Source organism: Cryptomeria japonica, chromosome 7 (genome assembly GCF_030272615.1).
Source record: "Cryptomeria japonica chromosome 7, Sugi_1.0, whole genome shotgun sequence".
Lineage (NCBI taxonomy): Eukaryota > Viridiplantae > Streptophyta > Pinopsida > Cupressales > Cupressaceae > Cryptomeria > Cryptomeria japonica.
Genome location: NC_081411.1, coordinates 250,331,802 through 250,346,533, shown reverse-complemented (window position 1 = coordinate 250,346,533; position 14,732 = coordinate 250,331,802). Strand labels below are relative to the sequence as shown.

At 33.0% G+C, this 14,732-nt stretch overlaps 1 protein-coding gene across 1 annotated transcript; it reads left to right on the top strand.

The window, feature by feature from the left end:
* The first annotated feature begins 4,759 nt into the window (after positions 1-4,759).
* On the top strand, positions 4,760-14,524 carry LOC131856639 (replication protein A 70 kDa DNA-binding subunit A-like). The gene is made up of 2 exons (XM_059208489.1): positions 4,760-4,972; positions 13,832-14,524. The coding sequence occupies exons 1-2, from the start codon at positions 4,760-4,762 to the stop codon at positions 14,522-14,524; spliced, it is 906 nt and encodes a 301-aa protein (XP_059064472.1).
* Positions 14,525-14,732: the final 208 nt, after the last annotated feature.

The window sequence follows — 14,732 nt, the reverse complement described above, 5'->3', positions numbered from 1 at the left end:
CAAGCAACCTTCAAGTATACTCAAGAGTATACAGCATTAGTAATAAATAAAAAAATTCAAGTCACCTAGTTGATGAGATGTCAATAATAAAAATGTGTCAACCACTAATATCATTCCTAAAATGTTATTGCAAAAGCACAAGTTGACTTATAGAAAGAACAAGGATGTACACCAATTGAAAGCATAAGAAACCATGATCCAACACTAGAAAATGCATGTTATGCTATGGGCTCATGAGAGAGGACGAAGGGACATGAATTCCACAAGATAGAACGCTGCATCAAGCTAGGTGATCCATGTTGGGGAGGAGATTCAAAATAGTTTAGATGTATTTTTCTAGTTCCACTCATCCTGCTGCATATGTTGATGTCTGGTTTCAGGTATGAAGCATTCGTGTAAGACTTTATTTTGTCTGGTTTCAAGAATGAACACCCCGTATAAGACAAATGATGCATAAAATGGGGGTGAAACATGTGGATGCAACAATCCCATGTTGATAAATGTAATGAGGGTTAAGCATGAGGATTTAATAATCCCATAAATGATGGATAAAATAGGGATGAAACATGAGTATGCAACAATCCCATAATGATAATCGATAGTCAAGAATGAAACCAAGAGGTTGCATATATACCCCACCCCCTATGTTGATGTCTTAAGGTAGATAGAAGCAACAAAACCCATCTTTAACACCAAGAAGATACCCACTAATTGATAATGCATGCATTTGAAGCTAGGGAGAAAGAGTCCCAAATAGGCTTCATTTCTTTAAGCAAGGAAACGGTAATTGGAAAGAGATATCTAGAAACAAATTTAAAGGGATCCTTTTGAGGGATGCATTATTTACAAAGAAGAAAGAGATATTTGCATAAGGGTGATCGTAGGGATCTGTGTTCCACTTCAGGTTAACAGTACTTGTTCCAGTCAGACCGATTTGGTGGCCATGTAGCGCTCGCGTGGCAACGTTATATAAACCCGAAAATCTGCCCAAGCCCCTGATTTTGCATTGAGTGTCTTGGAGTTAAGTGGGAGGGCAAGAAGAACTACAATGATCCGGTCAAAAGTGTTTCAGTGGTAAGTCCATTTTATTTTATTTTTTTAATGGATTTATTGTATCATATTAATTTATGTTTTAAAAAAAAATAGTTTTTGATAGAAAATTAGTTTTTTTATAGAAAATTAGTTTTTTGATAGCAAATTAGTTTTTTGTATTTATTGTATCATACTAGTTTAGAAAATTAGAAAATAAATACATACATACATACATACAAATACATACACAAACATACACATACATACACATACATACACATACATACATACCTACATGCATACATACACACACATACATACATACACACATACATACATACACACATACATACATACCTACCTACATACATACATACATACACACACATACATACACATACATACATACCTACCTACCTACCTACCTACCTACATACATACATACATACATACATACATACATACATACATACACATAAAATAATTATATGTTCACCTTAGGACATACACAAACACATACATAAAAATACATACACATACATACATACATACATAAACATACATACATAAGATATACCTAATAGATATGATTTTATCTATTATGAGGTCTTGATTGATTTCAAAGCTTCTCATCTCTTGGATTGTATTCATCACTACCAAGGCTATGGAAACGATATGCTTGTCCATACATTAACTTGGTGAATTCAATAGAATTTACAAAGAGTATCTCTAAGGATCTATAATGCCCATTAAAAGGTTTGTATGGGTTACCTGCAAATACTATGGGCTCATTGTTTCTCTGCCTTAGTCGATGCTCCTCCATCATCTTGGCATATATCATATAAACCAACGCTCCTCCATAATATATCATTTAAACTAGTGGTTCTGAAACCACATAGATAGTCGAATTAGAAAATAAAACCAATATCATACTTAGTTGAACACGTGATCAAAGTTCCATGCCAAAAAATGTGAGAGAGATACCTATCAATACTAGTGAGGAATTCACGTACTTCCACATGTTCTTCATAACTTCTTTTATTTGAGTGGTATTTTCTTCATGTCAAGTGCGACTCTCTTGACCATAGAGTAATTGATAAAAGCATGTGGATCATTCCTCTGGTTTCTTGTCACGTTTTATTGAAAAGACTATCTTCATCCATTTCCATCAAATTTTCCATACCAGAAAATTTTTTTGGACTTGAGGCTGTACCAATTTCATCTCGTACCTGAGTAGATGTTTCTTGAACATCATCATGTTGATCTTGAACATCAATGGATTGTTGTTGACTATGTTTTGTATGACCTTTCATCTTATCGTCCCTTTAACATCTTATGCATTACATAGTTTACATGACAATAAAGCTTGATAGATTTTCTATCATGGTGTTCTCTCTTTTCAGTCACAAAGAACATGACAAAATTCTAATCATATACAGACATATCCTCACGATAACACATATGAAAAAATAAAAATCTAGCCCTGATTAATGCTAGAGATGATGACTCAACACCAAGGCCTACGTAGGCAATAAATAGTAACAACACAACAAAGCTATCTACTAGAAGGTAGTGCCTAGTGAACAACTAATTGCTAGCACCAAACAAAAGCAACTCTAGAGCAACTCTGACCAAGAATCAACAAGCAAAGACCTTAATTTTCACCATCCAACACCAAATAAATCTTAAGAATAATCTCAACCAGAGATCACCAAACCAAAAGCAAAACTTTCCACACATTCTCTTCTTCAAAACTTCCTTATATCTTTTCATTTTCCTATTTTTCTGGATACACATTCCTTTTTCTTTCTATCACATTTAATGCCCCTAATAAATTTTGTCCGCTTCCTTACTTTCCATCCCACCACTTTCTCCTCATTGAATTCCTCAATCCTTCTTTATACAGAATGGAGGAATCATATTCTGGGATGTCATCATTAGGCTCAACCATCAACTTTTTTTCTCTTAACCGTCATCACTAACCAGTAGGATCTTACCACCACCAATAAATATTCCAACTTGCCACTACTCTATGCCAAGAAAATCCTCCACTAGCCGCCATCAATTAATTCTTATTATGTCTATGACATTTTAAGGGTGTTATCCACCATAACCACCAGTAATAACTTCACACCATTTTTTCCTACTTGTGTTTAGATTTAAATTAGTTGCAAGCCAGCTATGCTCTTTCATCACATAGTTTACAATATTTAGGTTTAGATGGATCCATAACCTAATGGGAGCTATGTAATGACATTAATTATGTATTGGAGATGAGAAAAATATCACACTGCCATTGCAAGATCTTGTCAAGCCTAAGTCTGGGTTTTGGGACACTTTGTACTCTAGAAAGGACTCATCAGGACTAGACAAACTAGAGGTATACTGCCTTGGAGAATTTAAAAAGTTTACTATTGTATGAGTGCCACAGTTTATGCAAACTTCCAGATAGTTTTGGTAAGCTTAGTTGCTTGGAAATGATAATCCTATCAAATGCTCTAATTTAGTTAAACTTTTTAATGACTTCAATTATCTAGGTCGGACCTTTCAAAATGTGAGAGTTTGGGTGGTAAAATAGATGGCTAGTGCAGAGACTATCAGGACCTTGTGGTGAGAGTTTGGATGGTAACAAACTTCTCTCAAGTATTAACTTGAAAATTTCATTGGTGATGAATTACGTCAACTTTTTAAATTATCTAGATACCCAACCTCTACGCTCTCAACTGCAACACCACCTACTTATAGCTTAGATATGCCCTAGGCCCTAATTTTCACTTAATGTCAATATACCCCATATCTGTTATTCATGGTGGACATATTAGGAGCTCTTCAAAACTTTATTAAATTGATCCATCTCATGATCCAATTTGTTACATCGCTCAAATTTTGTCCTTACATGAGAAAAAGGTCTTGTGCAGTGTTCCACAGGGGCACATCCTTGAGTTTTCGAGATAGGGACGTTTCTTGGACAGGGAGACAAATCCAAAATGTCTCTCCACCGCACCTCCATCTCCGCCACGTCTCTCAGGCAGAGAAGAGACGTTTCTTCCATCCAAGAGCGCGAGAGAGACGTCTCTCCCAGAAGAGATGCTTGGACATCTCTTGGATGCCTAGACGTCCCTCACCGGGGAAAGAAACACCCAAGTGTCTCTTGCAGTGATAATAAAATAAAGATTTTAAAAAATATTAAAACATAACAATGCCTTGGTAAACATAACCCTAAAATGGTAAAAATCTCATAAAAGAGACATTTAGTCTCATTTCAGTCTTTTGCAACCACAAAAAAATTTAAAACATCTGATTTTCTCTAGCTTGGAAACCAAGAAGGTGGATTGAAAGTTGGATCAGCAAGCTTGGAAGAGGATTAGATGAACCTTCTTCATTCTTTCTGCAATATTGAAGGTGGGCATTTTCCATTCTATATTCGTTAAATTTTTTTTTGTTAATAGGTCATAGTTTTTGATTCAAGAACCAAATTGCAGCCATTAGAAACAAATAATTTTGGAAAAAAAAACTTTGAAACTGAAAAAAATTTGTTTGCTTGAAGTTGAATATTAATAATAAACATCATTAAGAATGAAGTTGATTATTAATATTCAACTTCAAACAAACAAAAATTAAAAATTTACTAATAGTTCTAATATTTAAAAAAAAAAATGTTTGCATTAAAATTTTTAGAGTTTCTGTTTTTAAAATTGTTTGTTGTAGCATCATTGTCACTACGAAAATGAGCTCTAACACCTTAAGTGAGGATGATGAGGCTGAGATTCATAGAGAAAATGAATCATCTAATGAACCTAACAGAGAAGAAGTTGGGGCAAGTAAAAATGGAACAAGTTCTATTGGGAGTGGAAATTTCAACCACCCTTCTGAAATCTTGAAAAAATTGGCCAAGGGTCCCTTTGATCCAGAATCACCCTTAAAACAATTTGCATCTAAGGTATGAGGAAAACCTAGGACAAATGAGGAATCTAGAAAGTGGAAGTGCAACAACTGTCATATTGAATGGTTAAGCAACACTACTAGAACTAGATGGAAAAATTTAACAAATATGATCAAGAGGTTTTACATTCCTAAATATTTGTATGTAAATAGAAGTAGTCTAAAATCAAGGTTTTAATGTTTGAGTTAATTGGTTAATGATTTCTTCTTATGATTACCATACTAAAGCATTCCATGTAATTTGAAAGGCTGTGATCTCTTCTCTATTTTAGAGAAGGAAGTGGGAAGCTTTGTTATCTATCATGAGTGAGAGAGATGAGTAAATGGGTACTTGACTTCTATGACAAATGTACTAGATGTGGGTCTATAAGTTGAAAGTGATGGTAATGTTACACAATGAGTTGCATAGTTTCAGTTTATAAAACTTTGATATAATCTTGCAATCCTTCTTAGCATCAAGGGGGAGTATGTTGACAAGTGATGCTCGAGTTTAACCGTTCATCTCAAGTTCACTACTATGCACCACCATTCATGCAATTCATCCTTAGTTACAATTTTGAGACATTTGTTGAGATCCACTTTTAACTGCAATAGTTTTAGTTATGCCTGTTAAAGGTGTTGTGTGAATAGTGCATACAAAATGCATGAAGTATTATCTACCAATGTAAGACGCAATCACTAAGTTAGTAGCTTAAAAAAATTTCTAGGTTAAATACTCCAAACTCTATTAATACTTTTCAAGTGTGTTTAATCATTTAAATAAGAAGCACAAATGTTTTCCCTCAATTCTTACAATTATCTACATTAAACATTCACCACTCACAATATCAAATAAAATAATTTAGATAAATGATTAAAAGAGAATCCTTTCTAGCGCATCGAGCTATAGATAAAGATAATGTATGTAAAAAATTCTATTATTATTTATTGGAGGAGAGATAAAGAGAATTTGTGCCAGTTATACTTAGCAAGTCTTCTAAAATGATCTAATAATAAAAACAATAGAAAACGGTAGTATAATAAAATAATTTTTGCTTCTTGAATCAATGGAATTATAATACTATTGACAAATAAAATTGAAATAAAAATATACATAAAATGAGAAAGAATTGAGTTAGAATATTTACTCTATAAAACGTGAGTGCTTGTTTTACAAAAGCACAACTTGAACAATAAATATTAGGTTAGAGCTAAAGGTACCATTAGATGAATTGTAGTAGATAGTGGAGTACACCTCTTGTATGTATAATTGAATAGTTGTTGGTTTTCTTATACAATACATGTTGTTGGTATCAAAAAGGGATGGTTAGTCTATTTCATAAATATTTCTGGCTTGATTGTTTATTAACTTTTATTAAATATATTTCTCAAAGCAATTCAATGCCAATTCTCTAGAACTTTTATTTTATAGAAACTATTGAAACTACATGTGTGGTAGATAATGATAGTTTTTTTTTCACTCCTCTAATGATAAATGTGACATAATACTTTATTTTTGATTGGTTAGTTAATTAAATGGTAAAATGTTTTTTTCAAATTTAACTTGTATAGATTTAAAAACATGATGACTTGATATAACCATCATCTCAAACATTATAACAATGTTTATAATGTGTATAGAAATGTTATTCAATGATCATCTCATATGAAAATCTTAATCATTAAAATGTGATTTATTTCGTTAATTATCTAGATATTATGCTTGTATAAAATATCTCCTATCATGATCAAAGTAAGAGAAAGAAAGTTTTTATCCAACAAAATCTTTAATTTTACAAAACAATTAGCTACATCAAATGAACACGAGAATATCATAAATATGAAGAAATATTAATATTTTAATTTCATAATTAAATTAGGATATCATTTAGACTTAATATGCTAATCAGTATTTAATCTTGTTAGTTTGCATATGAGACACTTAGGGAGACGTGTTACATCGAGAGTGTGTATGTAGAAGAATTTCCACCTTTTATGGTGTGATCTTGTTGTTACATTCCACCTTCGGTGGGTGATCCACCTCATGTGGAATATTTTTCTATTTCTCCTACCTATCCGTACCTACCCTTGCATTGCATTGAGCAACATATCATAATTGTGTGCTCTGTTGTGTCTTAGCCTTGCCTTTATAAGCAGGTTCATCTACATTGTCTGTAATGATGATTCAGTTGATCTCTTTTGCATCTTGATTGGAATACAATTTATTCTTGTCACATGTTATCTCTCTCGTCATTATGCTATCTTGTGGTCTCTTTGATCTTGGTTGCTTCAAGCGTAATCTCACATGGTATCAGAGCGGTTGGAGCACCTTTGCATCACCTTTGGAGAGATTTTTAAGGAGGTCAAGAGGAAGATCTGAGGAGCATCTTCTTTTGGAGGCGTTGTAAACCAAATCCGACCTCTCTATTGTGTTCGGGTGGCCATTTCCGTGAATTTTGACTCTAAAATTCGCCTGTATTGGGTAAAAATCGATTTTTGGGGTTGGAGGAAAAAATCAGCCTATTAGGCTGTATGGTACGATTTGTTAAAAATATTAAAAAAACAATATTTTTTTTTGCAAATTTTATTATTCATTTTTACCGAGAAAATATATTTTTTTTTAAAAATGAGGGGTTGATTGTAAAACTTTTTATTAAATATTTAAAATAAATTTAAAAAATAAAAAATTGATATATTAAATTAAAGGGGGTAGACATCATGGATACACCTCCGGTTTTGTTTCTTCCCAAGGGGAGGAACGTTGTTCAATGTTCATGGAGCAGTTTCTTCATTCATTTTCAAGCTTCTACCATTGGTGCAGATTCTAGATTTAGGGGGGGCTACCTAGCTTCTCTTCTTCTCTCATATGGGGGGGAATTTTTCCTCACATAGGATTTGGTCCTTCACATACTTCTATGAAATTTCTCTTGTATAGTTTTCATCTCTCTTTTGGGGGAGGGTTTTTTCCCATTGGGTTTTTCCCTCTTTCTCTTCTTTATGAGAGATTGCATTGGTTTACATGCATTTGCATTTATATATGGGTACATAACATGACCATGTAGCCGAGACCCATCTTGCATTGCTTAGTTTCCTTGTAGACTTAAATGCATTCCCATAAGTTGCACTTAAGGGGTGGTGTTGGTGTAATTATTCATCTTGGATATAATTATACTTTACTTAAGTCTACTTAGGTACATGCATAACATTGTAGTTTGCATATGAGACACTTTGGGAGATGTGCTACATTGGGAGTGTGTATGCAAGAGAATTTCCACCTTTTATGGTGTGATCTTGCTGTTACATTCCACCTTCGATGGGTGATCCACCTCATGTGGAATAATTTTTTGTTTCTCTTACCTACCCCTACCTACCCTTGCTTCTCATTGAGCCACATGTCATTAAATATAAGTAGGCTCATCCACATTATATGTAATGATGATCCAGTTGATCTCTTTTGCATCTTGATAGGAATACAGTTTATTTTATTTAAATTCTTTATGCGCGCTTGGAAACCTCAAATCTAATTGGTTTTATTTAGATTCTTTATGTGCCCTTGGAACCCTAAAATCTAATTGGTTTTGTAATGCTTTTTTATTATACTTTGCTTATTTCTTCCTTGGCTCTACTTGCAGGGGTTACTTCATCTATGTTATTTAACTATTTGTGGCCCTGATTACTTTCAATTTCCTGGGCACTTTCACATTGCTTTGGATATACTTGTTGACTTAGATTTTTTTGTCACTCTCGGTGTATGTTTTGAATTTGCAAGGTAATTTCTTCCTTTGGTTAGATTTTTTTTTGTTTTGTAGTCCATTTTTCTATACTCTGGTTATTTCTTAGTTTAGTGTACTTCCAAGGTTGCTACTTTGTGTCTTTTGTTGTAGGTTAAAAGGGTTTTAGTTTGCTTTTTGCTATTTGTAGCTATTTAGTCATTTGAGTTTATTACTTTGTTTTAATCTTTTCATGTCTAGTTATCTACACCAATGCGGATTCTTTTATTGGGCTTGTTTATGAGGTTGTCGGTGTTAATGGTTTTACATTGCCAGGTACTTGTTTATTTTGTTATTAAATTTTTCAAATTTTGTAATGCACTATTTGATACAATCCTTATTTCTGCATATGCTCTGCTTGTAGGATTCTTACTTTTGTTATGTTATTTAAATCTTGGTGAACATGATTACTTTCAATCTGCATTGTCTCTAGTCACTTTCTCAGGTATTTAGATTTTGACCATTCTGTTACTAATGAAATTCTACCTTATGTTAGATTTTTTCCCGTTTGCTGGTTCGATCCATCAAATGTAATTTCTTTCGCTATTGTCAAGAATATTTGCCTATGCCCATCTCCATGCATGTGGTCTGCTTCTCAAACAATGCTATCTTTAATGGTTTTGTCCCCAAGTCTGTGCATGACTGTCAACGTTCTTTATGTGTGCAAATATTAAGAAATTATTAGAGTACCAATATATGTATATATATCTCTGTGTGTGTGTGTGCATATGTGTGTGTGTGTGTGTGTGTGTGTGTGTGTGTGTGTGTGTGTGTGTGTGTGTGTGTGTGTGTGTGTGTGTGTGTGTGTGTGTGTGTGTGTGTGTCGATGCAAGACTACACTGTAGTGTGAATGCAACACAAACTATACATATATATATATTTTTAGAACACATTTAAGTACTGTTATATGTATATGTACATATTTATACATACATGTATGTGTAGGCATCTATGTGTGTATATCAATACACACATGTACGCATATATATATATATATATGCATGTATGTACATATAGACATGTGCATATGTATATGTACATAGAGTACTGTATGTTGTAGTCTGAGAATTTTTCCAGTGTAAAACACATGATCTACATATATATACCATTTTATCAATTTATCTTACTGATTAAAACCCTTCATGTGCACAAAGCAATAATTACTCATAGCTAAAACAAAACCTAAGACTAAATGAAAAATTACAGAGCAAAATACTTACAATAAAACAACCTTGAAAGCAGAGGAAAGTGGAAAATAAGCAAACCATACAAAAATTGCACTACAAAACAAATAAGAGTTTAAATTAAACCCAAGCTTACCTTTCAAATTCAAACCATTCATCGCGTCAAGCTCACAAACAAACCATAGGAGCCAAATGAAACAGGTTGCTGGTTAGATCCCTAAAATCTAATTTCATTTGCTCTTGTCAAGAATGTTTTCCTGTGGTCATCTCCATGCATGTGCTCTATTTCTCAAACAACGCTGCCTTTAATGATTTTGTTCCCAAGGCTGTGCATGATTGTCGACGTTCTTTATGTGTGCAGAGATTAAGAAATTGTTAGAGTATCAATATATGTATATATATATATATATATATATGTATATATATATATATATATATATATATGTATGCATAAACATGTGTACGTATATATATACATCTATATATATGGTTTTATTCATTCTCTGTTTTTGTGGTTCCATTGTAAAGTTTGTAAAAAAACATAAAAAAATTGTATATATATGTGCATACGCATATGTACATATATATATACATGCATGTGTAGGCATCTATACATGTATATCAATACACACATGTCCGCATATATATATGCATATATGTACATATAGACATGTATGTATGTATATGTACATAGTGTACTCTATGTTGTAGTCTGAAAGTAGTCACGTCCACAAATAGTTAAATAACATAAACAAAGCAGCAACCCTGCAAGCACATGGAACAAGAAAAAAAAATAGTCTATAAACGAAAATGCAATACAAAATAAAAAAAGTATTTAAAAAAAATAGAACCTTACCTTGCAACTTTAAACCATTAACGGTGTCAAGCTCACAAGGAAGGCCAATAAAATAGTCACAACGAGAACCAAACCCAAAAATCTATGCAAACATTTCAAGAGCGAAAATTGCAGAGCGAAATATTGGCAACAACAACAAAAAAAATTCCATTTTAAGGTTGCAAACAACCATAAAGAACGTCAACATTCGTGCACAGCCTCGAGGATAAAATCATTAAAGACATCATTAAAGACAATATGACTTGCGAAACAGAGAATAAGATTGTCACAAATTACATTTTAAGGTTGCAACCAGCCATAGAGAATGCCAACTTTCATGCACAGCCTTTACATGAAATCATTAAAGATAGCATTTCTTTGCCAACAGAGCCCATGTATGGAGATGACTACAAGACAATGTTGAATCATGAAATATTTGGTCAGGGTAACACAAACCAGATAACTGACTTTGTGCACATGAAGGCTTTTAATCTCCAAGTTAAGTAACCACTGACAAATGTTCGATATTTAGAAAATTAATATATTGTAACTGATATTTATAATTATGGTTTTCTTATAATTGTAAAATTGCATACTTACGTTGCACACTGAAAGCATTCATGTTCATACTTAAATATATATGCATGTATACATATAGATGACAATTTACACAACTTAATGTGTTGCCGTTATTATTACAAGTTTTTAGAGTTAGTTAATAGTAAATTCATTATGGTTGACAAAAAAAAATGTGATCTACTTAAATATTTTCTCTATTATTCTTGTATATTCACTTTTTGTAGTGATGCATTTCCACTTTGTCATTAAAACAGAAAACATCGACACTAACACTATCAAATTTCAACAATGGATACAAGTTTGAAAGCAACAAAGGACATCAACACTGTAATTGAAAGCAAGTTACAAGAAAGCAACAAGCTAAAGAGTAACCTCAGAAAGATAATTGCCCACTACGAACATAAATCCTCTACATCTTCTAGTGCTGTAACAACCATAGATCATATTGAAGTAGCACCTTTCCCAATACCAACTACTGAACAATTAGTTGATCCAATGGTTATTTTCACATTAGGAGACAAAGTATTTAAATGGAGTGATAACGAGCTTGGATAGGTTGCTTGGGTTGATGCTATGTTGTTCTGATTATTCAATCTTTGGAATGTTACATTCTTTTTTTGGTTAACATTCGAAACAGACAGAGGCATCCCTTATTTTCAAAGATCTTTGATTAGATAAAGTCATATTTTGTTAATATACTCTCAAATATATAAATCATTATATCATATTCAATTTTTTCCAAGCTTATGAGAATATGACCAATTATCACTTTCAATGCATGTTTCACTCACATTATGATCAATTCCTTAACATATGGAATAAATAAAAAAACTGTAACAACTTTAGTCTATGGTCACTTAATTTTACACTGCTTGTGCATATATACCTTTGATAAGCTTGCATCATGTTGTGATTGTATTTTGATATAAGAACTACAATTCATCATGCTTATAATTTACTTTTAATTCTCAAAAGGTATATATGCACAATGACATCTTCAGCAGCTGCCTCTGAACCCATAGAGCACTCCACTATTGATAATTTGGTAAGCTATATTATGAAAAAATTTCAATATAGAAAGCTTTTATGCTCTTTTTTTGAATAGTTCATTGGTCTTTTCCATTCCATCCTTTTCATTATCGCATGCATACTTTTTGGATGGCATAGTACAAAACTATATACATACTGTATACATAACATAGCTTGATTACATCGTTTACAAAGGCACACTTTACATTAACAAGTAAGGAAATATATGAGCTGGTTGCTGTTAAAATTAAATCCTCTATACTCATATTATTTTTTGTAGGCAAAAAACCAAGAGTATGTCCCTACCCCTTTTGCAATTCAATCTATCAATGCTGGGGATGACCTTCCTTCAGCATTGCTGCAAGCCTTGTCATTTCAGAAAATGCAGAACAACAAAGATGATACTGACAGACATAAATTAGTCTTATTTGATGGCACATACATGCAATTGGCAATCTTGCCTTCTAAATATGCTACTCTTATACTTTCAGACATTTTAAAAATAGGCACAATAGTCTAGTTATCGAGCTATACATGCCGATACATATGGAACACAAGGTAGGAAATCAACTATGATTATTAAATACAATACATTTCATCTTTTTTAAATTTTGTTTATGTATAATGAGTAGTAATTTAAGAAGAAGTATTTTGTTTCCACAGGACTATTGTAATACTTAGTCTGGAAGTCAAACAAATTGATTGCCTATTCTTTGGTAAACCAGAATATCTATTCAAAGAACAACAACCAAAAATTATGTCTGATGACAGACCATCAACATCTAAACGCTCTCTTCAATTTGCAACTAAATTGCCATCCCCACAAACAACAACTTCTCCAAATATAAGCCCTATCAAAACTTTGAATCCATACCAAAAAAAATGGACTATAAAAGGGAGAGTCACTCATAAAAGGCGTATTAAGGCATATAGCACAATGACCAAAAATGGCCATGTCTTTAGCTTTGACATTGTCAATTGTGATGGTTCTGAAATTAGAATTACATGTTTTGATGATATAGCTAAGTTACACTCTAACCGTGTGGACATAGGTTCACATTATATTATTTCAAAAGGATCTGTTAAGGAGGCAAATGCAAGGTACAACAAACTAAACAACCATCTAGAAATCACGTTGTCTGATACATCCATACTAAAATGTTGCACCAATGAAGAACAACCAGATCAACAAACTCCTCCTTTCACACCCATTAGTGAATTGTTTCATCTAACAAATAACACACTGGTTGACATAATTGGTCTTGTTCTATAGAAATATCGTTCCTATACACAGGAAAGATGGCAGTCAAATACAAAAATGTGTGGTGAAAATTAATGATCTCTTTGGTTCAACAATTGACATCAACTTATGGGGTCCAATGGCAGAATAAAAGGGCCTGGAATTGAAAAATATGTTGACCAAGGATAGTATGCTTATCCTTGCTTTACATAATGCTCTTGTTGGCTATTTCAATGGGAAGCTTATAAACATAATAGCTGCAACAACATTCCATATCAGCCCAAATTTTCCAGAAGAAGAGCTTCTAACATTAAGAGGAAAGGACCCTTTGCTTGCTGTACCTTTTGTTGCACAAACTATCCATATAGATGGCAGATATACTAGAATGACAATATCCTCAATCCGTGAGGGGATGAGTATCAGACCAGAAACAATTCAGACAACATTGCTAGCTGTTCTGCGCTTTGTGAATACCAATGACAAAAAATTCTATTATGCAGCTTGCCCACTAATAGTGAATGAAAGGCCTTGCAAGAAAAAGTGTACACATCACGCTAATGACTCATGGTTTTGCTCTAGATGTCAAATGACTATGCAAGACTACAATTATAGTTACCTCTTGCCTCTAAAGTTGCAAGATGCCATAGGTACTCTATGGGCCACTGCATTTGACGAGGGTGGCATTCACTTGCTACACAAAACTGCAAAACAACTCTATGCACTCCAAAACGATGGAACAACAACAGAAACACCTTCCTCAGTGATCAACAGAGCACTGTCATGTTACTATTCATTCACACTGCTGGTTTCTACTAAAACATATAATTCAGAAACGAAAATGAAAGTCAAAGTCAATAAAGTTGCTCCTGTTGAATTCAAGGTTGAGTGCCATGCATTACTTGCAAAAATTGCGTGCCTAAGTACAAAGAGTTAAAATTATAACGCATCTTTTCTAATTATTAAACTTTCCAGTTTACAATACAATTATACTATTACTTAATTTTCATGTTTAGTACTTTTACATATACAAACAAGCATGTTTTACAAAGACAAGGGTGCTTCTATAAATATCTATATAGACATTTCTTACATCTACCAATTATCTGTTTGAAAGCTTTTCCTCTTGACATTAGTTATTTTCA